At 41.7% G+C, this 26,133-nt stretch overlaps 1 protein-coding gene across 1 annotated transcript in view; it reads left to right on the top strand.

Annotated features, from left to right (window-relative positions):
• Positions 1-26,133, top strand: part of Acoxl (acyl-CoA oxidase like) — a 352,250-nt gene that overhangs the window by 45,737 nt on the left and 280,380 nt on the right. The window contains 1 exon segment of the mRNA XM_087201767.1: positions 12,462-12,496. Within this exon segment, the coding sequence (XP_087057893.1) occupies positions 12,462-12,496 (35 nt within the window).

The raw sequence follows: 26,133 nt of genomic DNA, 5'->3' as shown, positions 1-26,133 counted from the left end.
ATTACTCTGGCTAATGTTTCCATAACTATATTGAACAGGAGAGGTGATAGTGGACATCCTTGTCTTGTTCCTGATTTTAGTGTGAAGGATTTCAGTTTTGGACTATTTAGTATGATATTGGCTATTGGTTTTTCATAGATAGCCTTTATCAGATTGAGGTAGAGACCATCTATTCCAATTTTTTGTAGGGTCTTTTTTTTTTATCATAAATGCATGTTGAATTTTGTCAAATGCTTTTTCTGCATCTATTGAGATGATCATATGGTTTTTGCCCTTTGCTCAATTGATATAGTGTATTGCATTGATTGATTTGCATATGTTGAACCATCCCTGAATCCCTGGGATGAATTCACACTTGATCAGGGTGTACGATCTTCTTGATGATCTTCTGCATTCTATTTGCTAGTATCTTATTAAGGATTTTTGCATCTATGTTCATTAGTGAGATTGGCCTATAGTTCTCTTTTTGGGTTGGATCTTTTTCTGCTTTGGGGATCAAGGTGATGCTTGGTCCCAGGAATGAATTTTGGAGTATTGCTTCCCTTTCAGTTTCATTGAAGAGTTTAAAAAGTAGTGGCAGTAGTTCCTCTCTATATGTTTTGTAGAATTCAGCAGTGAAGTGATTGGAACCTGGGCTATTGTTAGTTGGTAAGTTTTTAGTTACATTTTCAGTCTCATTGATTGATATTGGGTTGTTTAGAATTTTTAGATCTTCTTCATTCAGCATTGGTAATTCCTATGTACCTAGGAATCTGTCCATTTCTTCTGTGTTTTCCATGTTATTGGCATATAGGTTCTGGAAGTAGGTATTGATAATCGCGTGGATTTCTGCTGGGTCTGTTGTAATTTCACCCTTTTCATTCCTAACTGCATGGATATGGGCCTTTTCTTTCCTTTTTCTGATAAGGTTGGCTAAAGGTTTGTCAATTTTGTTTATTCTTTCAAAAAACCAGCTCTTGGCTTCATTGATTTTTTTGTATCATTCTCTTAGTCTCCATTGAATTGATTTCTGCTCTGATCTTTACAATTTCCTCCCTTGTATGAGCTTTGGGTTTGTCCTGCTCTTCTTTTTCTAGAAGCTTGAGGTTCAGCATCAGGTGGTTTGATTGGGCTCCCTCTGTTTTCCTAATATGTGTATTCACTGCTATGAATTTCCCTCATAAGGCTGCTTATATTGTGTCCCATAGATTCCGATATGTTGTATTGTCATTGTCATTTAATTGAAGGAATTGTCTGATTTCTTCTTTAATTTCCTCTGTGACCCATTGGTTATTCAGAAGTGTGTTGTTCAATTTCCATGTGTTTATGAAATTTTTGTGGTTTCTTTTGCTATCAATCCCCAATTTCATCGCACTATGGTCTGATAATATACAGGGGACTACTGTGATTCCTTTGCACTTAAACATGTTCTATGAGTGAGTATGTGGTCTAATTTGGAGACTGACCCATGTGCAACTAAAAAGAATGTGTATTCTGATTTTGTGAAGTGGAACACTCTGTAAACATCTGTTAAGTTCATTTGTTCAAGAGTTCGATTGAGTTCTAGTATTTCATTACTGATTTTTTGTCTAGTTGATCTATTTACTTGTGAAAGTGGGGTATTGAGTTCCCCCACTACTATTGTATTAGTGCATATATGACTTTTCATGTCCATTAGTGTTTGTTTTATACAGTTGGGCTCACTAATGTTTGGTGCATATATATTTATGATTGTCATCTCTTCCTCTTGGATAGTTCCCTTTACAAGGATGTAGTGCCCTTCTTTGTCTCTCTTAATCAGTGTTGGTTTGAAATCCACTTGATCTGCAAAGAGGATCTGCTTTTTTTTGTTTTTCTATAACATGGAGTATTGTTTTTCACCCTTTAATGTTCAATCTATGAGTTTCTTTTTGAATTAAGTGTGTTTCTCATATGCAGCATATTGTTGGATTTTGTTTCTTGACCCATTCCGTCAGTCTATTTCTTTTGATTGGTGAATTGAAACCATTAACTTTGATGGTTATAACTGATACATATTGACTTACCACTGTCATGACTTTTTGTTTGATTCTCCTCCTTTACATTTAATTTCTTGTCACACCCGATGGATTCATTCTGCTCTGCTTCCTGGCGTTGTGATCCTCATTGTCTGTAACTAGGGTATTATCTAAAATTTTTTCGAGTGCTAGTTTGGTGTTCATGAAGTTCCTAAGGTGATCTTTGTCATGAAAATATCTTATTTCTGCATCAATTTTGAAAGATAGTTTTGCAGGGTATATCAATCTGGATTGCAGGCTGTTTTCATTTAGCACTTGGAATATGTCACTCCAAGCTCTTCTTGCCTTGAGGGTTAGTGTTGAGAAGTCTGCTGTGATTCTGGTGGGCTTTCCTTTGTGTGTGATTTGTTTCTTTTCTCTAACTGCTTGTAGAACTTTGTTCTTCTGTTGTGTTTCTGGAATCTTAACAATTATATGCCTATGTGTAGATTTTTTTTGATCAAGGCTATTTGGAGTCCCATATGCCTCACTTATCTTTATGTCAAATCTTTTCCTCTCCTTGGGAAATTTTCTGCCATTACTTTTGTGAATAGTTTTTTGTGTCATCTGCACTTCCTCCTGTTTCTTCATTGACTTCAATTAGTCTTATGCTATTCTTTTTTGCATTGTCTAGCAGCTTCTGGATTGATTTCTCATAGTCCCTTACTATTTTAAGGGAATTTTTCTTTTCCTGGTCTCTAATTGCAATCCTATCTTCTATATCTGAAATTCTGTCCTCACATTGGCTCATTCTGCTCTGTAAACTTTCAATGGAGGTTTTAATCTCCTGGAAATCTGTTTGCATCTGTTTTATGGATTCCTTTTTTTCCTATGTTGGGGTTCTATCATGTTCCTCAGCTCCTCTATTTTTTTTTTTTTATCTTGTCCTCTCTAGATTTATTAATCATGTCTTGCACTATGGGCACAATCTCTGCTATTATGTGAGAAATTATTTCTGATTTCATTTTTTCCCAATCCTCTTTGTTGCCAGTTCAGGGCATCCAGGTGATTGAGTATCAGGTTGTTCCATCTCATTTCCCTTTGGGGTTGCTGTATGTGATCTAGAAGTCTGGTTTTGAGACTTGTTTACATGACTTCTCATTTCACGGGGTGGGGGGGTCAGGGGGGAGGACAGTGTGCTGCTTGTGTCCAAGAGGCTCACCTCCATGGTGCTGGGGGTGGCTCTGCTCCTAGGCGCTGGGGGCTGTGGTATCGTGGCCTGGAAGGCTCACCTCCTCAGCAATGGGGGCTGGGGAGCTCTGACTCATTTGTCATTTATTCAATACCAAGAGGTTCAAAAAGTCATTTACAATTTAGATTAGGTCTAACAGACCAAATAATTGAAAAAAAATGGAATAGTGAAATACCAACCAGCATCTCCATTATTGACGTCTTCACCATTACCTTTAGTGGGTGTATATTTTATTGAAATTATTCCCACCACAGAAAAAAAGGAAAGGCCAACACAATAGTGTAAAGTGTGTTGTTCACAGAAAGAGAATAATGAAAAAGAATTCAGATAGAGACTAGACTCTACAGATTGTAGTGTTGTCTTATGTGTTGAGTGTTTAAAATATACCATACACAGGAAAATTATTGAATAAGTTTGATAAAATTCCTATTTTTATATACCCTGTTATATTATCTTATAAAATTAACAAAAATATGCAGGTTTTGTTCATCCTATATTTAAATAATTGGATTGGTAAGTGGTTAATTCTCAGTGTGCAGTATTATAATCAATACCCTCAGTACTCTAACCCCAAATATCCCCAGGTATTCAGTCATCTTCTAGCTGTGTGACTATAGGCAAGACAGCACACTTCCTGACCTTCCATCTTCTCACCCACTCAAAGGTAATGATCATGCTTTCTTCCCAGAGATGTGGATAAATTTAGATAAAGTAATGTTTCTGCAGCACTTGGCAGCATATTTGACCTGCAGAATAAACTCACTTATTTGATTCTCCCCCTTTGGATTTAATTTCTTGTTGGGCCTGATGGGTTCATTCTGCTGGGCTTCCTGGGGTTGTGATCCTTGTAGTCTTTTCCTAGGATATTCCTAGATGCTGTCCATAGGTGTATTAACCAAACTTCCTGCCTGACTCAGATTCTGTACCATGTACTTCAAATTCACTAATGGTTTCTATCCAGTGAGATAGCTCTTACAACTTTGTTGGTGGTAACCAGAGAACCATAGCAACACAATGATCATATTGATGCCAGATCTAAGCTTGAAGAGATTCAAGCTTTCTCCTGAGATTTCAGGATGTTATCTTGCTCTTTTCTCTCTTGTCTTTTCCTTTTAAAGAGAAATTGAGATCTTTGGTGTACATTTGTCTCTGTGGTGTGGAAGCAGTGGTCTCAAGGATGGCTTTTTGATTAGCAGCTTGAGTCAGAGGGCCAGATGCAGACTGTATATGACCTCACAGAAAACTTCATCACCACATTAGAGAGAAGAAATGAAAGAACAAAGTCCCTAATTTCAACAAATGCTCATAGAGCTCCTGCTGTAAGTCTGGAAATGGACTGGACATTTGGTAGAAGACAAACACCCATCTTCCAAGAATTTTCAGGATGGCAGGAAGAGGTCAGCACACAGATGCAGCGAGAATGTATGCTACGCAGAAATAGCCAGAAAAGAGACAGATGAAAGCCAGGGTTGGGCATGGAAGCCCCCTAGGGACCATGATCTCTAGGGGGTTTATAGGATAAATCGGAGTTTTAAAGGTGAATGAAAGGAAAAGGGCAGTGCAGGTGGGTGGGCTGGGATGTGAAAGCGAATGAAACAGTACCCTGTGCCTTGGCTCTGGGGGTGATGTGGTATGCTAATGGGAGTGAGAGGGATGGGTGGTCAGAGAGGGAACTGAGAGGGAACCGAGAGGTGGTGAGGTGGCGCTAGAATCTCGGGTCACCTTGGGGCTGCTGAGGGTCCCAGAAGGGTTTTCGGAGGGCTTCACTGAGATAAGCGCTGAGTTTTCAGCTGGAGGAAAGCAGTTCCTTGAGGTCTTACTGTACTTCCTGTGAAGGAAGGTGGTGCTCTCAGGGAGGTAGCAGTGGGGTTAATGGGGAAGGACAAGGTCTAGAGCAACTCAGCTGGAGACATTGACAATTCCTAGAGAGGAGTTGGTTGGTGGGCTGAGGAAGATGGGAAAGGTGATGTAACATGCTTTGCTTTTTGTGTGGTTGTAAACTCAGTGTGGAAGTGCTCCATTGCTTATGTTCTAGCTTTTTCATCCTAAGCATGCTGCTCAACTTGCCAATACAATCTTCTTAAGTGTAAGTTATAATGGCAACAAAATACAGAGTTATTAGTGACTTAATTATTTCCCCATCATTAGTGGATATGTCCATTATTGCAATTTTTACCTTTGGACATAAGTTGTTAGCGTGTGTATTTAGGTTTTCCCCTTCTCTTAGATTATTTCCTCAGGGACAATCTAAAGGTGTTAATGCTGTCATGATTCCTGAATACATTTGGCCAGATTGTTTTCCAAATGAGCAGCGCCAAGTTGTGATGCCACCAGTAGTATATGAACAGGCTCCTTCTATCCACCCATGTTTGTTGCCACTTGGCTGATTTTTCTATATTGGATTCCTGTAAATATCAACAATGACCAACAGATATCAGGCATTCACTCTGTGCTGGACCCTGAAAGCATTGTCTCCTTCAGCCCTCTCAGCAAGCCTTTGAGTGAGGAACAATTATAATCCACAAGATAGAAGGAGAAACTGAGGCACAGAAAGATGAATCATTTGTCCAGGTGGCATGGCTAGGAAGTGGTAGATTGGGGCTATAATTAAGGTCAGCTCTTGGGGGAACTCTTGCTACAGGTGGTCATCAACTCCTACTGTCTCCCTGTTTAAATGTCCATTTTGGGTTTTCTTTTTGTCATGTGAGATTGAATATTTTCCCATGTTTAATACTTGTTCTATTTTCTTGTTTGGTGATTTTTCCTTTATGTCTTTCATAATGTTTTTATTTGCTGAACTCTTCACACCCCACCCCCAGCTGGGATCAGAGTGTCAGCCCATTCTGGTGTCAGTAGGACCCACTTCAGGGGGTGGGTACCTGTCCTCAGATCTTTGTTGGGCCGAGGTGAAAGTCTGTGCTGCTCTCATCCTTAGAGCAGTCAGGAAGGGTGAGCCTGACTCACAACTCACATGCCTGGGGGACAGTGATGAGGAGTGGCAGCATAACTGGTGTTATACTTTCAGTCACTGAGGGGGCAGAAAGACTTCAAGGCAGCCTATTTTCCTAGGTTGGCTACACAACCACCACCCAGATTTCATTATTAGTTCTGTGTTAATCTCCATTGACTAAGCACTTGTCTTTTGTATAGGCCTTTGAAAGGTTTGGGTATGAATTACTAGGATGTTAAAAAATCTGAAAATATTCTATATTCCTAATCTTAAGTGTCTTTTCCTCGAGTTTCTTTGATTTTTTAAAAAAGTTAATTTTAAGGGATCAAAGAAGGGTAACAGTATGAAATAAACACTCAAAAGGGAAATGTGATGCTGTTCTTCTTCCTTCTTCCTGTCTTGCTGTCATTTTCCCCTTTTGGAGGAAATGACAGAAGGGAGGAGGGACTGTGACACTGAGGCTTACAGTTGGCCTTCATGAAGCTGACCCTGTCCTTGTTACTGGGACAGTGAGGACTCTTCACCCTGCTGAGGTCTCACCTCCCCCAGGCACCTCAGCAGTCCTGATTCCAGTGTCTGCAATCCCTAAAGTTGAAGGCAGGACCTTGAAATGCTGTTTAGAAGACAGAATGCAACCTGTCTCACCATGACCTGAAACAACGAATTCACCACTACTACCCTCCAGTTAGCAACACAACAGCTTTGTCAAAGCCAATTGTGTTGCCAAGTTCTTTCCATACACCCTCTCATCAGTGCTTCTCAAACTGGCCCCTGGAAGACTGGCTGAATTCCCCAAGTTTCTGACTCAGTAGGACTGGCTTGGGGCCTGAGAATTTGCATTTCTCATGAGTTCCCAGGGAGGCTGAGACTTCTGGTCCTCATGTTTGAGGTCTAAATTAATATGCTTGAATCAGCCCCCTGAGGCAGGGAACTTGATCCCCATTTTCCAATGAGGAAACAGAGACAGTAAACATCAGGGGAATGACCACAAAGCTCACGTCCACTGACCATGTGCATCTCTTATCTCTGTGTAGTTAGCTTATCAAAGGAAGTAGCAAGAACTTAAAACAGCCCTGGGAAGACACTTGTGGTAGAGGGGTAGTGAGCTGTGGAGAGTAGTGGGGTTTGAGAGTTAGGCACAGAAGCTCAGTGAAGTCTGGGAAGATGTGTGGGGAACACCAGGCCTAGAAAGCACCATGGGACCTGCTTTATCAGCAGAGAGCACCTAGGAACGCTAAGAAGTGGTTAAATAAATATGTTGTGTAACTTACTTTCTCTCTGCCCACCCATCCTTGCTGCTAACATGTCATAACTCTGTTGCATGGAAATCTATCTACACTGTGGCTCTGTTTGTGGGATTTTCTATATTGTGGCTCTGTTTGTGTGACCTTCTGCTCACACCATGGTGGTCTGTGGAATTCTGTTCCTGCAATGGCTTGTTTAGGGAGAGTTTGTGCCACAGCTGTCCATGGGATCTTCTCGTCATGCAGTGGCTCTGCCAGTGTGAGAGTATTTCCATGCCATGGCTCTGTGAATGGCACTCTGCATGCTGATGCTCTGCAAGTGATAGTCTGGCCATGCCACGGCCCTCTTTGGGTGGTATTCTACCTACATCATCCCTCTTCTCCCCTTCATGATCCTTTTCCATATTTCCTATAGAAGGAGGAGGAAACATTTTAAAAGCTACAGAAGAAAACAAGTAACAATTTCTTCTTGAGTTTATTTTGTAATGTTATACTATGTAAGTTCCGGGGAGGGGATAAAGAGAAAGTATAGGAAAGGGAGGAAAACCTCGCAAGTAATATGCCCGCTTTTTCCAGATTTGTCACCAATGCAAGACTTCAGAGTCAAAGCTTTGAACACCCTTGGGAAGGCTTGGTGACACAGAAATGTGTCAAGCAAGGCTGTAGACTGGTGGCTCCCTTGGCCAAATCCCACTGATGTGTTTTGTTTGGCTCACATAGTATTTGAAAAATATTCAAATTAGCTTAAAACATAGGAGTTTTCATAATAAAAAATTCTAGCTTTACTTGAAAAATCAGGAAAACTAGTTTCCAGGCTCTGTGGCTGGTTGGTGGCTACCCCCGTGCAAGGGGGTGGCTCTTGGTCACAGCTCCTCCACCAGCACAGGCCCTGGGGTCCTGGAGTGTACTGATTCCAGGCTACAAAACTCCTAGACTGAGGCTCAGAGCTCCATTCACCAGTGGGGGGGCCTTTGAGCCTGGCATTTACTGCTGGAGTCTTCCTCCTCACCTGTACTTAGCAGCTGTGTGAAGGTGTGTGTGTGTGTGTGTGTGTGTGTGTGTGTGTGTGAGAGAGAGAGAGAGAGAGAGAGAGAGAGAGGGAGAGAGAGAGAGATTCTATCTTAAAAACAAAGCACAGCACACATGTAAAAACTGGATTCTCAGCTACACAGAGGCCTGTGGTCAGGTGGGCCTTTGGGAAGAGGTGCTTTGTGGCAATCTGTGGACATCGAAGGGAATTTCCCAGCCTCCTTCTATGATAGTTGAAACCATTTCTTTCTTTAAAAAATTTATAATGTGCTTTTAAAAATTATTATTATTATTTTACAAGATCCATGCCCTCTGTGTGGTGCTTTATAGGGCATATCTGGCTACAGCTGGAGCACTTCTGGGTGTTTTATGGCAAATTATTCTCAGATTACCCTTTAATGCAGGAAGGGCTGCCTGTTGTCTGAGCTCCCTGGGTCATACAGAAAACCCTCAGACTTGATACAAAACAGCTGCCTCAGTCAGCTGTTCCAAAAAAGGAGCATTTTCAGACTGAAGCAGCAGGAAAAAAGTTTTTGTAGCTGGTGGAGATTTTGAAAAATGCTAAATTACTCTTTCCTTGCCATTAAAATGTGATTTAATTTTGTTGCTAACGAATTGTGTAAATCTGAAAAACAAGTGCTCTGAAGGAGAATTTGTTAAGTGTGTTCTGGCAATACTTACAGTATGTCCTGAGGGGATGGTCCCCAGGGAAGGCAGCACAAAACTCCCGCTGACCCCCATGTCCCTGGGCCTCAGCACGGCTGGGCTGGGGTCAGGGGGCCAACCCACTGGCATCCCTCCCCTCGCTCCTCTGGGTCCCTGCTGAGACCAGGAACAAAGAGGTCAATTGTCTGAAGCCTCCCTTTGGCTGAGGGGCTCCTGGACCTCTGGATGCCAAAGTGTATCCATGCTCATGGATACATGCACAGATGCATACCTTTCTGAGTGTGCATGTGTGTACACAGGTGCACCTGTGATGGTTCATGCCTGTGGCTGCATACGATGTGTGTGAGCACATGTATGCATGTATGTGCACACACATGCACACGAATGTGCACACTCTGGTGTGGTGTGTGTATCTGTAAGTGTGCACCTGCAGGGTGTGTACAGTGCACACATGCATGAGTGTGCCTACATGCAAGCAGGTTTGTACACGTGTGATCATGTGCACCTGTGTGTGGTGTGTCCGTGTGCACACATGTGTGAGGCTTGCTTGGAATACTTTTGTGTTACTGATGCATCTGAGCAGGCTGAGGGTCTCGGGGAGGCAGAGTTGACTGGGGAGCAAAGCCCTCTGCTCCATCTCTGGGCAGCGGATGCAGTTGCCCTCTGCTGTGGTATAGAATGCTCAGAGAGGCCTCCCTCCCCTGCTTTCTTGCAGGACTGAGGTGGAGCTGTCATGGATCCTTTGCACGCAGCTCATTAGTCAACTTTGCCTCAAGAGCCTATTCTTAAGTGGGAGGTCAAAGCAAGACCCACAAGCGCTTTCTTACATTGTTCCAGCCCTTTTTCAGAGTTGCCTGATGAGACCCAATGCATTCTTAGTGACATTTCAGCCATGTTTCCAGAATGTGAAATATGCTGTTATTGCCTACCCCATAAGTTGGTTCCTATGTAGCCCCAGGGCCTTTGCATGACCCATTGCGTGGCCCCTAGCAAGGCTTGTTCATACAAAGGCCTGCAGGGAGCTGGGGTGGACTGGCCTTTGGTACAAGCTACCCTGCCCGCTGGAGTTGCCATGATTCACACTTTCTTCCTTAACAAGTTATTCTGTTAGAAACTCTAATAAAACTCATTTGATTCAGAAGCCTGGGAAAGAAGAATAAAAATGCTTCATTGAAATTCACCTTTGCAAAAGAGTTGTCTTGGGCCAGGGATGTAGCTCAGTGGTGCGCCCCCCCGAACCCTGCCTCATAAGTGCAAGGTCCTGAGTTTGATCCCCGGTAAAAGAGTTATCTTCCACCTCTTTTAACTAGCACAGTTGCCACTGAATAATTTTTGCTGCTTTTCTGTCTGCCCCTCCCACCTCTATTTCCTCTCCTTACTCCATCTAGCAAGGGCTTATCTTTCAACTGTGGAAAAGCCATCAGTTAAACTGTACTCCAAAGCTTACCAAAATATTCAGTTGGTAAAATTCTTATAATTAGCCAAACTGTAAGCTAGAACTGTTAACTCCAGGAAATGTAAAGTGACCTAGCATGTGAAATCTGCAAATTGGTCATCCTGACCTTCTTGGTTACAGTTTCTGCTTTTATTTTTTTCCCCAAAGTAATTTCCTCCTTTGTTCTTTACATTCTTGATAAACCCTGAGGTGTCTTTCTCTTCTGTTTGTTTAAGTCTCAACATTAATATATGTCCAGTTTAGTTGAGATAGATAATTAAATAAATGCAGGTGAGTGAGATATGAAATCAACTTGATTTTTTGTATTTCATTCCTGTACTTTGACACATTCTTTTTGTAAATGGAAGTCTAGTTTCCCAAGTTCCTGGTGGCTTACCATCTTTGGTTCTGTATTGTCCATGCCTGCAGTGATAGCCCAGTGATCCTGATCCGAGTTATTCCATCAGTATTTGGTTCTGCAGTGCATCCTGCTGGACAGTGGCACTGGGCTTTCTTATCATGATTGCTTCACTTTGCCTGGTTCTCTCTCAAGTTTTTTCCCTCACCTTTCTACCGTCCTAATGCCTGGGGTCCCTCCTGGCATTTTGCACCATCCAGGACAGCACTGTAAATGTCATTCTCCACACTCGAACCCTGTTGAGAGATACAGTATTAAAGAGATCACAAGAGACCCTGGGGATCTTAAGGTGCAACTTAAACATTTTGTACAGAAATAATATTATAGGTGATGGTAGGTTCTTAACTACTGTGAGTTTCTAAGTGAGTAATGGCATTGTTAGGCACAAGCCAATGCATGAGACTTACATAGATGTGTAAGTTGGACACTGACCATTGTTTTTTAGCTGAGGACTTTTTATTTTTTTGGAGGAATCTCACTATGTAGCCCAGGCTGGCCTTGAACTCACAATCCTCCTGCTGCAACCTCCTGAGTAGCTGGTGTTACAGTCATGTGCCACCATACCTGGCTTTAGAACATTATCACAGCTTTAAAAACAAATTGAATAATTAAATTTTGGAATGCACCAACATTTTCATCAATGGGGTATTTTCAGTGCTAGCAGTGGTAGCTCATATTTATAAAGTTTGTCCTATCTGTAGGCATAAACACACAGATATAGAAAAAGTGCTTCATCTTTGTATTACTCTTGGGAGAAAATAATGATTTTGCTCATTTTACAGTTGGAAAAACTGAGGTCTGAGAGTCTCAGTAATTTACATATACAGCTGGACTTGACTGGCCTGGCTCTTTTGTGAACCATGATTGACCTTGTGTGAACAGGCTGAGGCTAGGTTTTATGGTTTGAACCAATATATGCTTGAAATGTTTCCACAACACCCCTGCAGAGTAAAGAGGAAATCACAGCTTTACCTCACTCTTTGGTTGCTGCTGTGCCCAGCAGTTGCATGCATGATAACTTGCTGTCACATTCCATTTCTTTGGTGTCCTCAGAGCTGAGATTTGCTGGCCTTGAGCTGATGTTCCATGTGGCCCATTTTTCTTGGCAACTTGGGCCCCTGGGGTGGGGAGAGGTGAGGGGACCCCACTCAGGGCTTTGCTGTCCTAATGCCAACCTTGGAATCAGCCACACACTGATGTCTCATCCTCCCACTGCTGTCTCAGGGCTAAAAGAGTCCCATTCTGGAAGTCTTTCCTGATGAAAGACATGTCCTTTCTAATCCATAGTGAAATATCTTAGGCCTCTTTAAGACTCTTCCAAAATATGGTGCTCCTTTAAAAGCAAGGTTGAAACTAAAGGTCTATCATTAAGTATCTTATTTATGAAGCGTTAGTAACAAGGTACTTTAAGAAATGTTTGAAAATAATTGACCATGTTAAGTTAATGTTCTTGTGAATTCAGCATGTTCTTGACATTGTTTAATTTGTGTTTCTTTCTCTTCTTGATTACAGCTTGGGTTGACGATAGCCATTCGCTATAGCCACAGGTAAAGCTTTACATCTTTTTTTTTCTTTTCTTTTAAAGAAATGTACTTATTGGGCTGGAGCTTTTGGTTTGTTCTATTCCTGAAGCTTTTGAGTTTAGTTTTTGTGTCACAGATGAAATTATCCTAGCTGCTTAATTGGTAAGAGCAAATTACTTTTGGAGGACTAAAGATTTTACATAGAAATGTGGTGGGTAGAACATTTCTGTTGAATCACAAAAATGGGAAGCTCTGTAGCAAGGACACAGATGTGGTTTCTGGGTAAAGCACTCTGCCCAAGAGTGAGAACTGAAATGTCCTGCTTTTGAGATGAGGCCAGGCATGTTTGTATAGCCCTTTCCCCTGTCCGCAGGACCTCTTCTTCCTGTCTTAGTACATCTGACAGTGGCAAAAGCCCCTATTTTTGTTCTGCTGTAGGATTTTACCTTGGTCTCAATTGCATTATGGTAAGGAAAAAGTACTTTTTCTTGTACTACCAATGCAATCTTGCACTGCAATGCTTGTTTCTATAATCAACCCTTTTCAGTCTGCATGCATCAAATGGTGTTGAGTTAATTAAAGCAGAACTCAACCCCAATAGAGAGATGATAAACAGTGTCCCTTGTCCTCATACAAAGTGCTCTCACAGCCTCCCCAAAGTGTCACCCTGGGGTAAAAGGCTTGGGGCTCAGGGACTCCTGGTCTGCTTTCCATAAACAACAGTTTCCCAATTTCAAAACAAATTTGCCTCCAAAAATGTGTGGAACAAGTTGAATGTATGGTTTCTATTTAAATGTGAATTGGGCAACCATGGGCAGTTCCTGTGACCTAGAAAGCTGCTAGGAAGCTGTGTACCTATAAGCAGGAAGGAGTGGATTTGAACCCATTGGGATGAATGCATGGGAAGAAAAATGTCCATGTTGGACATTTCTAGGGCCTGTGGAAGAAGGCCATGTGTACCAGTGTATTTAATATAGGTTTTCCATGACACAGGAGCCTTCATAAGGAAATGGCAGCCCACAGTGGAGAATATGCCTGGGTGAAAGAGGTGTGACCTAATGGTAATAAACTGCGGGGGGGGCGGCGGGGGGGGGCGGTTAGCTTGACTCTTGAGCCCAACTCTTCTCTGTAGTCCTGTGTCTTCAGAGATTAGAATATTCCTTTGTGTATTAGGAGGGCATCTCTCCAGTGGCAGTTTTACGATCTGCTTCAGGGAAGGTGAGGGTGACCTTCTTCCGTCATTTTCTCAGCAGGCTGCCAGGATGTAGGGTAGTGAGTCCTGAACCCCATCCATTGCTTGTGTGTACACCATGTGTGCTCACAGGAGTGCAGTGACCTGTGGGAACATGGTAGCCCTTGTTAGCACAGCCAGGCTGCTGCAACTACTGCGCTCTTAGCAAGCATACTATGGACATTGAGCCCTAGCCTAAAGCTGACTGGGTACTGGGGTACTGGTGTTGTGTCAGGACTGGGGGTTGGAAATGTTCTCCTAGCAAGAGCCCCTTTTTCTAAATGTTCTAAATGTGGTCTACTCTGGAATGAGATGGTGTGTGTGTGTGTGTGTGTGTGTGTGTGTGTGTGTGTGTGTGTACATACATGCATGTGGATGTGGATGTGTGTTCTTGTAAGAGAGAGAGATTTTGACATCCTCTTTCATGAGTCCTGCATATTGAGGAAGGCAGTAGCCTCTTTATACATAGACAGGAGCCAAAGGTCCCTCTTCCCTAGAAAAGCTAAGATTGTGCTCTAGTTCAGAACAAACACAAGCCCTTTCCTGTGATGGTTAGGGTTACTTTCCTGTGGCTTAGAGAGGTATAACTTGTGCAGAAACCCAGAATCTGTACATAGACTGAGAATACAGGTTTTTTTAATACTTTGTCAAGATGAAGGCCTTTTACCCAAGTACTGGCCCTTTGAATCAGTAAGATGGTAGGGTGGGGTTGACCTGGCTAGGTCCTTGGAGGCAAGGACTTTGCTCCTGTGCTTACCACCACTAGGCCAGCATGTGTGAAGATTCTGACTCTCCATCCAGAGGCCATGGGGGATGCTCGGCATCATTCCGTGTTGCTACCAACAACACACCTGAAGTTGGAGACTCTTCTCTGGATGGAGCATGACCTTCACTCAGGAAGGGAAAATGTCTCCTCAACTTTCACTGGGTGGTGACTAAGCCACACCCCTCCATGGGGTGGTGGTGAATTCTGGAAGGAAGCACTTTACCTGGATTGTCATCAGTTTTCCCTGTGGTTGGTTCCTTTTTCCCCAAAGCACCCGGCCTGCCGAAGAAGTGTGGTTAGACAATAGTGGCCATGAGGCAGAGTGAGAAAGTGGACACCGTGAGAGATGATCCTCCAGGAGCTGAGTTTAGCCTTCTATTGTGATGAGGGAAAAGTGTGGGGGCATCTGCCATGGCTTAATAGGCACTTCCACACCTCGCCTTACAGGACTTAAAATTTCAGGCTTAAGACTTGGAATATAGGAAGCAATTTCAGCTCTGAATCCTCAGATTTGTTGCTGGTGTGGGCTTTAGTATCTATGGTCCAAGGAATTTCTTTTTGCTTCTTTGTTGAGAAACCATTGAATAGCCAGGGGCTGACAAAGGGGTCAGTGTCACCTGGATTTTGCAGCCTCAGTTCTGTGTTTACCAGCTGAGTGTTTTGGGACAATTGACCTATCTTTCTAGCCGTAGGCTCTACAATCTGTTCTCCAGTTTGTCCAGAGTAAATTCCCTTCTCCCCGTTGCCCTCTCTCACTCTTTACCTAGATATACCTATCATGAAAGTTGTTGAAGAACAGATACTAAAGGCACAGAGCTCTGAACCCAGCTACCAGCAAGGCCTGTGTGAAGATGGTGTGACCCTCAAAGCATTGGCCATCTTATCGATGTAGTAAGAGGAGAGTTGTCTCAGAATCCGTCCATGCCATGTGTTTGCCCTATATGAAGGAAGAGGGGTTAGTGGACAAAAGATTTTTCAGAGTTTGGAGCTTTGGAATTGCTAACTTAGGGAGCCATTTACAGAACCTCCTCTGGTTCCCCTGGCTACCTAAATCACCAAGCTCCCATTTATCGTGCTCCTGTATTCTGTGAATACAGGTATGAAGTTGGCAGTGGAGGTGGCCTATATCTGCTTTATAGAGTCTAGAGCCTCTGTAGGAAGTCTTTTGGGCTGGGAACTTCATTATCTGAAGCCTCATTTACTCGAATGTCTGGTGGGAGACACTGGCTTTTTATAGGGGGATCTCTGTTCCTCTCCACATGGGGTAGTTTGGGCTTCCTTGTAGCATAGTTGTTGGCTTTTTCAGAATGAGAAAAGTCTTAGAAAGAGAGATGCTGCCTCTTTTCAGTGACCTAGCCTGAGAAGCCACAAGGCATCATTTCTACCTTATTCCATCAGTGGAAACAGCCACCAGCCTCCAGACCTATATTCAAAGGGAGGAAGCAGATGCTCAACCTCTCAGTGTAAAGAGGGTTAGTAACCGAGCACATGAAATGACAGATCTCAGTGGGACCCTCTTTGGAAAATGCAGTCTGCCACTGAGTCTAACAATGTGGGAGTCTGTATTTGGAGGACTTGTGAGAAGAAATTTAAGACACTGTGTTTGTTACAAGGTGCTTACTAGTTGGGAAAGCACAGTATGTATGAAGACTTCAGAATAGACACACACCTTATAGGAGGAGGTAAATAAATCAAGGGAGGTTTCTTAGAGAAAGTGAGTCTTAAACTATCATCCTTCTTTTACAGTGGGAAGGCAGGAAAGAGGCCCAGATAACTCAAGAGATGTCCCTGGGAGGATAATCTTCATATCCCTTAGAACACATAGTCTTTAAATTACTGTTCAGCATTTATTTGGAAGAGAGGCTGAGTTTGAGTAACATTCAGAGATGTGAGATAGATCTTGGCTCCTCTACATTTCTCCGTAGTCCTAGTGGCTCAGTCTTAACCCCAAACTTAGAATTCATGCTTCAAAACAGAAGTCCTGCAGAGAATTAGACAGTATCTGAGAAGTAAGCTTGGCAGCTCCCACCCAAATATCATAGCAGCAAGCTCCTGCCAGCCACTTACGTGCTTTCAGCTGGAGATATCCTGGGAAAGGTGGCTTCCCCATGAGCTGTGTCCACAGGGATGTTGCCTCCAGGAGGTCCTGTCCTGTGTGTTGGCTCTATGGTGTTGGATGCACAAGAGAGGTTTTGCAACATAAATGCAGAAAAAGCAACCAAACAAAACTCTAACAAAGTTGGAAAAGCTATAGTTGAAAGTAATGAAACTGAATGTTATGGTTTAGATATAAAATGTCCCCCAAAAGTCTCATGTTCAGAGTTGGGGACTGGTTAGAAGGGGCACATCTCTAGGGGTGTCCTCCTTGGCTTCTCTTTTCTCTCTCTGCTTCCTTACCATCATGTGGTGAGTAGCTTTCCTCTACTCTACTGTTTCTGCTTTGGAGCCAGCTGACCATGGACTGAACCCAATAAAATGGTGAGCCAAAATAAATAAATAAATAAATAAATAAATAAATAAATAAATAAATAAACCTCTCCTTCTTTAAGCTGTGGGTGTCAAGCATTTTGTCCCAGTGACTGTAAAAAAACACTGAAGAAGAGCAAAGAAGACATCTGCTGAGACTTCCTTTAAAGCCCCAAGTTCTTTTGCCACCAACCTTGGAAGCTAAGTATCTGGGAGCAGTCACAGAAAGCTGCCTGCAGTTGGTGTCACCTACACAGGACTCAGAAAACTGCAGGAGCAGGAGAATAATTGAAAAGTTATTGCAATACTCAGAGCCCTTGACCCAACTGTGACTGATACCTTTGATGCTGTGGAAACAGAAGACATCATCAAAAGGTTGTGTTATCCAAAAATTATTTTTGAAATATAATGAATTCTTGCTTTAAAATTCCAGAAAGTATTCCTGTATCTGTAAGTCTATGGTGGGAAGAGACCTACATTTGAAAAATTCTCATTCACAAGTAATTTACGGCACTTAGTAAGGTGTCACTATAGAGCCATCTGTAGGCCAGGCCTGCACCACCTGCTCCTCCACCTCCACCTCCATCTTTGTCCCATCTTTGGGATTGATGGGTACAGGAGGAATGGATCTTTTCTCTTAGAAGCCCACAGGACAATGTATTGGCTGGTAGTGGCTCTTATGCCCCTCCTGAGGTCTGGCCTGTCACTGACCTCTCCCTTCATCCAGGAGGAGGGAGATGGAGGACATGATCTTCTGGGTGAGTCCTTTCTTTAAAAATCCTATTTAGAGGAATAGCTTGAGCTTCCTTCCTTTTGTTGATTACTTTTAAGTTTCTATTTATGTTTCTTTTATGTTTCTATTTCTTTTATGTTATTTGCTTATATTTTATTCAAAATATATCCAACATAAATTTGATCATTTGTCTTAATCTGTTTATGCTGCTATAACAAAATGCTGTAGGCAGGGTAATTTATAAAGAACAGAACTTAATTCTCTCACAGTTCTGGAGGCTGCAAAGTCCAAGTTCAAGGCACTGGAAGGCTGAACTTGGTGAGGGCTGCCTTTATGTCCAGGATGGGGCATTGTTGCTGCATTATCTAGGCAGCTGTGGGCAGGGCATGCTGTGTCCTCATGTGACGGAAGACAGAAGGACAAGCTAACCCAACACTACCTGAATCTTCTCTTATCATTTTTCACATGTTCTCAAGATGGAGCATTTTTATTAGTGTATATTTCTGATGCCTAAAGATTGGATTCATTTTTGGGAATTGCTATGTATACATATTACATCTTGATCAATTTTACTTTCTTTTCCTGCTCCCTCCCCTCCTGTTTATCCCCTTCTTCAGGTCCCATCCCCATCTCTACAGAGTCTTCCTCCCTGTCTTCTACCATCTGTCCTTCACTCTGCTCTTTAAATTGTTTTTATTTTGGGTTTCTTATATAAGAGAAACCAGGCAATATTTAAACTTGTCTAATTTATTTTGCTTAGAATTATAGTCTCAAGATCCAATCATTTTCCTACAAATGACTCAAATTTACCCTTCTTCATGGCTGAATAGTAGTTCATTGTGTATATATGCCACATTTTCTTTTTTCATTCATTTGTTTATGGATATTTAGGCTGCTTCCAAGACAGATATGGTGGACTGTGCCACTTTAAACACGAGTGTCTTAGTTACTTTTCTCTCATTGCTCAGACAAAATACTCAACACTCAAAGTTAAAGGAGTAAAAGTTTATTTAGCTCACAGTTTGTAGAGGTTTCAGCCCATGACTGGCTGGCTCCAAGGTAGGGTGGTGTGGCAGAAGGTAGTAAAGCAACAAGGGACCTTAACAGTGTCTTTCTGCCCCTTTTATCATATCCAAAGGGCACTCACATCCTTAATCCTAGTGCCCTTGAGGCTAGCACTGCACCATGAATCAGTCCCACCATCACACACTCTAGATCCAGCCACCTCTGAAAAAGCCCTGCTTACGACTGCATGAGGCTTTAGGGGACATCTAGGCACAAGCCCTAACAATGATTACACATGTATCAGTGTAATATGATTTTAAGTCTTTCAGAAAGTACCCAGGAGAGCTATACCTGGGTGAAATGGAATTTCTAGTTTAAGTTTTTTGGTGTGGAATCTCCCACTGATTTCCATAGTGATTTTACTAGTTTATATTCCCACCAACAGTGTAGAAGTCTGAACCCTTTTTTATAAAGCCTTAATATCATTTGTGAGGGAAGAGTCTTGTGACCTCATCTCTTACTACCTGGCCATTGAGTTTCAACACCCGAATTTTGGAGGGGATACATTCAAGCCATAGCACCATTGTAACCATTTTAAGTGTATAATTCAGTGTCAGTAAGTACATCCCATAATTAGGAGTTAGCCTCTATTCATCTCTAGTACTTTTTCATCATGGTAAATGATAACTCTGTACTCTTTAGACAATAAATCCTCTTACTCCCTTATTCAGCCGCTGGCAACTGTGTTCTACTTTCTGTCTTTATGAATCTGACTATTCTAGAGACTTCAAATTAATTCATATACTATTTGTCCTTTTGTGATTAGCTCATTTCGCTTTGCATAAGATCTCTAAAATTCTTCTGTCTTATAGCTTGTACCAGAATTTTCTTCTTAAGACTGAATAGTATTCTACATACCATATTTTGCTTATCCATTCATCCAGAATTGACTACTTGGGTTGCTTCTGTTGTTCAGCTACTGTGGATGCTGCTGCTATGCACAGGGTATTCACATTTGTGTGAGTCCCTGCTCTTACTCCATTTGGCTGTATACTCAGAGGTGGAATTTGTAAGTAATATGATAATTCTAAGTTTAATTTTCTGACAGGGGCCATACTCTTTCCCTTTCAATTACTTATTAAAACAGGGTTGTACTTTATGTTTACACAATTCCAGGTCACTTCAAAAGCTCACAATTGTGATGGAATGATTTCCATTTCTTTGTCACTTCTGTCCAGAACCCAGATGCTGGATTGAGGGCTTCCTGGGTCTTATTCATATGTGTAAAGATACTTTTGGAATCATGGTTTGAAACTTTTGATTGTAATCATCAGATCTGTTTTCATAATTCTAATAGAAGAGCTAGGGCCAAGAACAATGATGGAGAAATCCTCAATGGGCCTGTTTAAGAGACAGAGTATAGGGGTGAAATAAAAGGGGGAGGCAAAGTGGTTCCAGAATGACAATAGTGGGAAGATGGGCTCAGTTTTGCAAAGGAGTGGCATTGGAGTCTTACAGAAGATGAATGTGGGAATGAGGGGAAAGAAGTCACTATAATTCTATAACTTGGTGAGCAGGCAGCACCTTTCAGGATGCTGTATACATGGGGGGTGGAAGTTGGGGACAGGGTTGGCCATGAGCAAGAGAGGGAGCTCATGTGGCAACAGAGGGGCTCGATGCCCTAAAGGTGCTTGATTCTGTTTTAATGTGTATGAAGAGGTGCTTCCACTGTCAGATTCCTCTTGTTAGCATGGGCAGTGTTCGGGCTTCAGAGCATCCCCTGCACTCACATGCCCACCAGGCACTTCTTCCTCTCCTCCACTGTCCACAGACACCTCCCACTTCTGCCAGAGTAGTTATTCCACCCGTGTGTATGACCCAGGGGTGGATGTGTGCATGCGTGTGAATGTGAGACTGTGTGCAGTAGGACGCTGAGGATGGGGAAGTGGAGATGCCATACTCATATTCAGGCAGTATAAACCTACAAAGCAAGAGGCACACCTACTATGTGAACAGTGAATTCAATGACATGTCTTGCCTGAGTTCCAGGTGTTATTGCGGGGTTTTCATTTATTTTTGTAAAGTCAAGTCATTTTTGCAGAGTGGAAAATTGTCTCTTGATGCTCATTCCCCACTATTTGGCTTGAGGTTTTCAGGTGGAATCCATATGATGGTGTCAGCTGGGTAACCCCCAGAAGTGCCCTTTGCAGATAACAGCTCTAGGGGCTCCACCACCCACACAGTAGGGAACAATTTGCCTACTGTGTGGGTGTTTTGTTTCTTTTTCCTTTTTCTCTGAGATTGAAAGAGTTTATCTGCTCTTCCTGCCTGAAGAAGGCTCCTCCCTCCTGGTGGGTACCCTGGGGCAGCTATGAAAGGGGAAACAGGCCCAGAAGTGGGTATCTCACCTTTAGCTCTCTCTTCTCTGCCACCAAAAAGACCACATGAACCAGCAGCATGGAATTTCTGCACGTGCCACATATGTGCACATTTCTAAGAAAAGCTCATGATAGCAAAGGATGAGATCACTAAATTAGTCACAAGAGAATGATTTTATTTGTCTGCTTTTTGGTTATCTTTCTTTAAGGAACAAGAGAGGAAGTGAATGTTCCATTGGCTCTGTTATAGTTAAATGGAAGTCCACAGTCATGTGCTTTTTAAACAAAACCTAAAAATATTTATTTCCTATAACTGACTTTTCTTCTATTGATTTTTCATAGATACTAAGAAAGGGCAAATTCAATATCCATTGAGGCTGTGCCCAAACTTAATATTGGAGTTACAGGTACTGACTCCCTAAAAGCTATGGTGTCCCCCAACAGCGGCAGGGGCAATGGAGGAACGGGGACCCTGCACATGATTAATGCCAGAGGAGTGGGGAAGTATCCCTGCACAGTCTGGCAATCCCTGACCTGGGCGTTTGTGGCATCCCTTACAACTAATACACAGACCTGTGATTAAGTGCTCATTTCAAGGCTGTTCGTGTTTTTGTTTTGAATGAGCCCAGATGGCCTAGAAAGAAGTGAAGGGATCTGCGCTTTTGTGATCTGATTTAGATTAGAAGCACAGTTTGAAGTTTTCAGATGAATCAGAAAGCTTATTGAATGGACAGGCAGCATCAAGGAACAAATGGAATTGTCATCCTGAAATATAAAAGCAAGGCAAAGACAAGAAACAGGGTGATCGGGCCTATTGGATTTTGACTTCAAGTGTTGGCAAATGCCTAACAACTCCCATTTGGAGCTAGTTTGATCTTGTAGAATCAGCTGGAGGAGACTGTTGTTCTCCAAATTTTATAAAAATAAACAAAAATGCCTTTCTGCCCTTTTTTCCCCTTCCAGGGAATAGCTGTTTCTGTCACTAGGGCTCTCTGGCCAACTATTCCATTTGTCTCTTTTTCAAACTTCACAGTGAGACTCTGACCAGATTTATACAGAGTTGCCAAGAAATTATCTGGCTGCAGTAAGTTTAATCTTTAAAGCAAAGCTATCTTTTGGAAGATTGCACTTTTTAGATAACCTTTACACGAAGGACAGACTATAAATATTTATGGAGTGTCTAAGTCCTTTGCTTTTACTTAGGAAATCCTTGAGGGCTGGAGGTTGTGTTGTCAGCATCTCATGGCAAAGCTGGGCATGGGGCTGTGGATGTGCCTAGAAAGTGGCAGACGCTCTTCAGAGTCCAGGGGAGTAGAGAAGTAGATGGATGTGTCTTCCTGTGCCTTCTTAGCCCCTTTCATCTCTTGTCTATCAGGTTGGTGGCTTTACAGTTTAGGGACCTTCTATTCTGACCATGCTCATTATGTGCCTGTCATTACACCCACAGACAGGATGGTCTCCAGGGGCTCCTTTGCCTGCCAACAAGATCTTTCTAGAGATCTAGAAATCTTTCTAGAGATCTTGTTCATGCCTTTTTATGCAGAAGCCTCCATAAGCTTCCATGTCTGGAGAACAGAATTCTGACCTTTGCATGGAATTCAAGAGCTCATCCCCAACTAGCACTGAACCTTCTGACTCCTCTATCCCTTGACCTTCCTATTTCCTTTGAAAAATGAGCTTCTCTGCACCTTTCTGCATCAGCAAGCTCCTTCTTATTCTCCAATTGCACTTGGATGTTACCTCCTTTTTGAAGCTTTATCAAGGAACCACATTCTTTTCTTGTCCCTCTACATGGGCCCATCCATGTTGGCATATGACCTAGAACTAAGGCCATTTGATAGAGCCATGCTGTCTATGAATGTGAATCTGCAAGGAGGTAATCCTTCCTTTATAATATCTCCTTGAAAAAAATGACCCCTCCCATACTTCCAAAAGACTGAGGCACTCAAATCAAATAGATGTAGAGATTAAACACAACTCAAAATAAAATCCTAGTAGTCTTCTGTATAGAAATCGACAAGCTAATTCAAAACTTTACTTGTAAAGGCAAAGGAATTAGATCAGCCAAAGCAATTTTTAAAAAGAACAGTTAAAAGACATCCAGGCCTCATTTTAAGGCTTAATATGAAGGTACAGTAATCAGTTCAGTGCAGTACTGGTGAACGACAGACATATAGGTTCATGGGACATTTATATAGATGTATTACCACATATACATTATCATAATTTATATATTACCACATATCTCACAGCAATACAACAATGACACACACTGATCATGAACCTAAATGTAAAACCTAAAGTTGCAAACCTTAAAAAAATTAGAAAATAATTGTGACTTTGGACAAGACAAAGTTTTCTTCAGACACTGAAAGTCTAACTGTAAAGGAAGAAGTTGGTAAAGATGGATTTTATCAAAATTAAAAACATCTGCTCTTTGAAAAGCACTGCTAAGTAATGAAAAGTCAAGCCACAAACTGGAAGAAAATATTTGCACAACACATATCTGATAAAGAGTTGTATCCAGAACACACACAGAGCTGTTGCAACTCTTAAAAAGAAAATACAGCAACCCGACTTCACAAATGGGCAAAAATGCTTGAGCTGTTACTTCATCAAATATGGTGTACAGGTGGCAAATAAAAACATGAAGAGATGCCCAACACCATTAGTCATTAAGGGAATGCAAATTAAGACCATTACACATACTGTATATTAGAATGTTTTTTTCATTTTTTATTTTATTGATACAACTTAGATTTACATAATGATCACATTCATCATAGGGAATTTGTACCTTTACATGGTATATATCTTTTCCTTTCTTTTCCCATTCCTCTCCCCTCCCTTCCTTATTTACAAGAGCCCTGTTTCCATTTTTTCCTTCTTTTCCTTCTCCTTTCTTCCTTCTCCCCTCCCCCCTTTCTAGTTCCCCCTTCCTATTGAATGATTTCACATTGTCTATTATACATTTGGGTCCCTATTTACATGTTCAGTTCTTACACCAGAAAGACAATGGGATATTTACAAGTGTGTCTAGTTTATTTCACTTAAGATATAGCTTCAAGGTGCATCTATTTAGTTATAAATGTCTCAAGTTTATCCTTCTTTATGGCGGAGTAGTACTCCATTATATAGAAAAACCACTTCTTCTTTATCCATTCATCAGTTGATGGGCATTTGGGTTGTTTCCAAGATTTAGCTATTACAGACTGTGACATTATTAACATGGGTACCCATATATTGTTGTGGCATGAAGATTTTAATTCTTTTGGAAAGATATCCAGAAGAGAAATAGCTGGATCAAATGGAACCTCTAATTCTAGTTTTTTGAGGAATCTCCACACTGATTTCCAGAGTGGTTGCACCAGTCTACACTCCCACCAGCAGTGGAGAAGGTTTCCTTCTTCCCCACAGCCCCTCCAGCATTTGTTGTTGGTTGATTTCTTGATAGCAGCCATTCTTTCTGGAGTGAGATGGAATATCAGTGTTTTGTTTTTTTTTGAGTAGGAAAAATTTATTGAGAGAAAGATAGCTTCTGTCTAAGAGAGACAGAAGGGGGACCGGAAAGTGGGTTGCCCCTCAGTGTTGTTTTAATTTGTGTCTCTCAGATGGCCAGTGATGTTGAACAACCCAATGTTAGCCATTGAAATTGAAAATGTAATTAAAAACTTACCAACAAAGGAAAGTCCAGATCCTGATACTTTCACTGTTGAATTCTACAAAAAATTTAGAGAAGATCTACTGCCAGTTCTCCTCAAACTCTTCAATAAAATAGAAAGAGAAGCAATACTCCCAAAATCATTCCCAGAAGCAATTATTACTCTGATACCAAAACCAGGGCAGGACCCCAGCAAAAAGTAGAATGGTTTTTAAAAACCCCGTATCTGCACTCACCACAGACCCCCACAAAACATCTCCAAAAATCACAACCAACCAATCCTGACGATATGAAGTGCTGATGAGGGCATGGAGTAATTGCAGCTCTGGTGAGAAGGCAAAATGACTTTACCACTTTGGGAAAACATTTTGATAGTTTTCCCTTTTTTCCCCCCACCCCCTCTCTCTCCAGTACTGGGAATTGAACTCAATGCCTTGCACTGAGTTAGTCCCCCAGCCCTTTTTTTTTATTTATTTATTTATTTTTGAGACAGGATCTCACTAAGTCACTAAATCACCCAGGCTGGGCACTAACTTTTTTTTTCTTTTATTCTTAAGTTCTTTTATTGGTACATTTTAGGTATACAATAAGTTTACATTTATCATTGGGTGCTTGTACCTGTACATGATATATCTTGGTTCTTATTTTTTTCCCATTACCTGTGCACCCTTCACCCCCTCCACCCTTCCCTATTTATATAGACATCATTTCCATTTTTTTTTCTTTTCTCATAATTTTTCCTTTCCATTCTTTCCTTTCCCCTTCCCCTCCCTTCACCCCTACCTCTTTGGACCTTTCTTCCTATTTCAAATTATCAATTATTCATTTTAATCATTTTCATCCTTATTTACACTTTCTGGTTCTCACACTAGAGAAACTATTCAGTATTTACACGTGTGTGTCCTCTTTATTTCACTTAAGGGTATGGGCTCAATATGCATCCATTTAGCTATAAATGACTCTGTTTTTTCATTCTTTATGGCTGAGTAGTACTCCATTTTATAAATAAACCCCCACATCTTCTTTATCCGGTTTCCAGTTGATGGGCACTTGGGCTGCTTCCAAGCTTTAGCTATTACAAACTTTGGGCACTAACTTTTGATCCTCTTGCCTAAGCCTCCCAGAGTGCTGAGATTACAGATATGTGCCACCTCACCCAGTTTTTGGTGTTTTTTTTTTTAATGACATAACACTTAGGATGTGATTCAGTGAGTCCACTTCCAGGTATTTACACACAAGAGAAATAAAGACATTCATCCATACAGAGACTTGTTCTATCACTTCTATTCCTGATAGCCTCAAGCTGAAAACAATCCCAAATGTCCTTCATCTGGGAATCAGGCTTCCACATAATACCTATCAGTGATGAAAAGCATGGCGCCAACAGCAAGAAGCCAGACATGAAAGTTCGTATACTGTGT

This window comes from Heterocephalus glaber, unplaced genomic scaffold (assembly GCF_053883595.1).
Source record: "Heterocephalus glaber isolate CG9 unplaced genomic scaffold, H.glaber_assembly_v1.0 deba00000470, whole genome shotgun sequence".
In the NCBI taxonomy this organism is placed as follows: domain Eukaryota; kingdom Metazoa; phylum Chordata; class Mammalia; order Rodentia; family Bathyergidae; genus Heterocephalus; species Heterocephalus glaber.
This window is presented reverse-complemented; position numbering and strand designations above follow the sequence as displayed.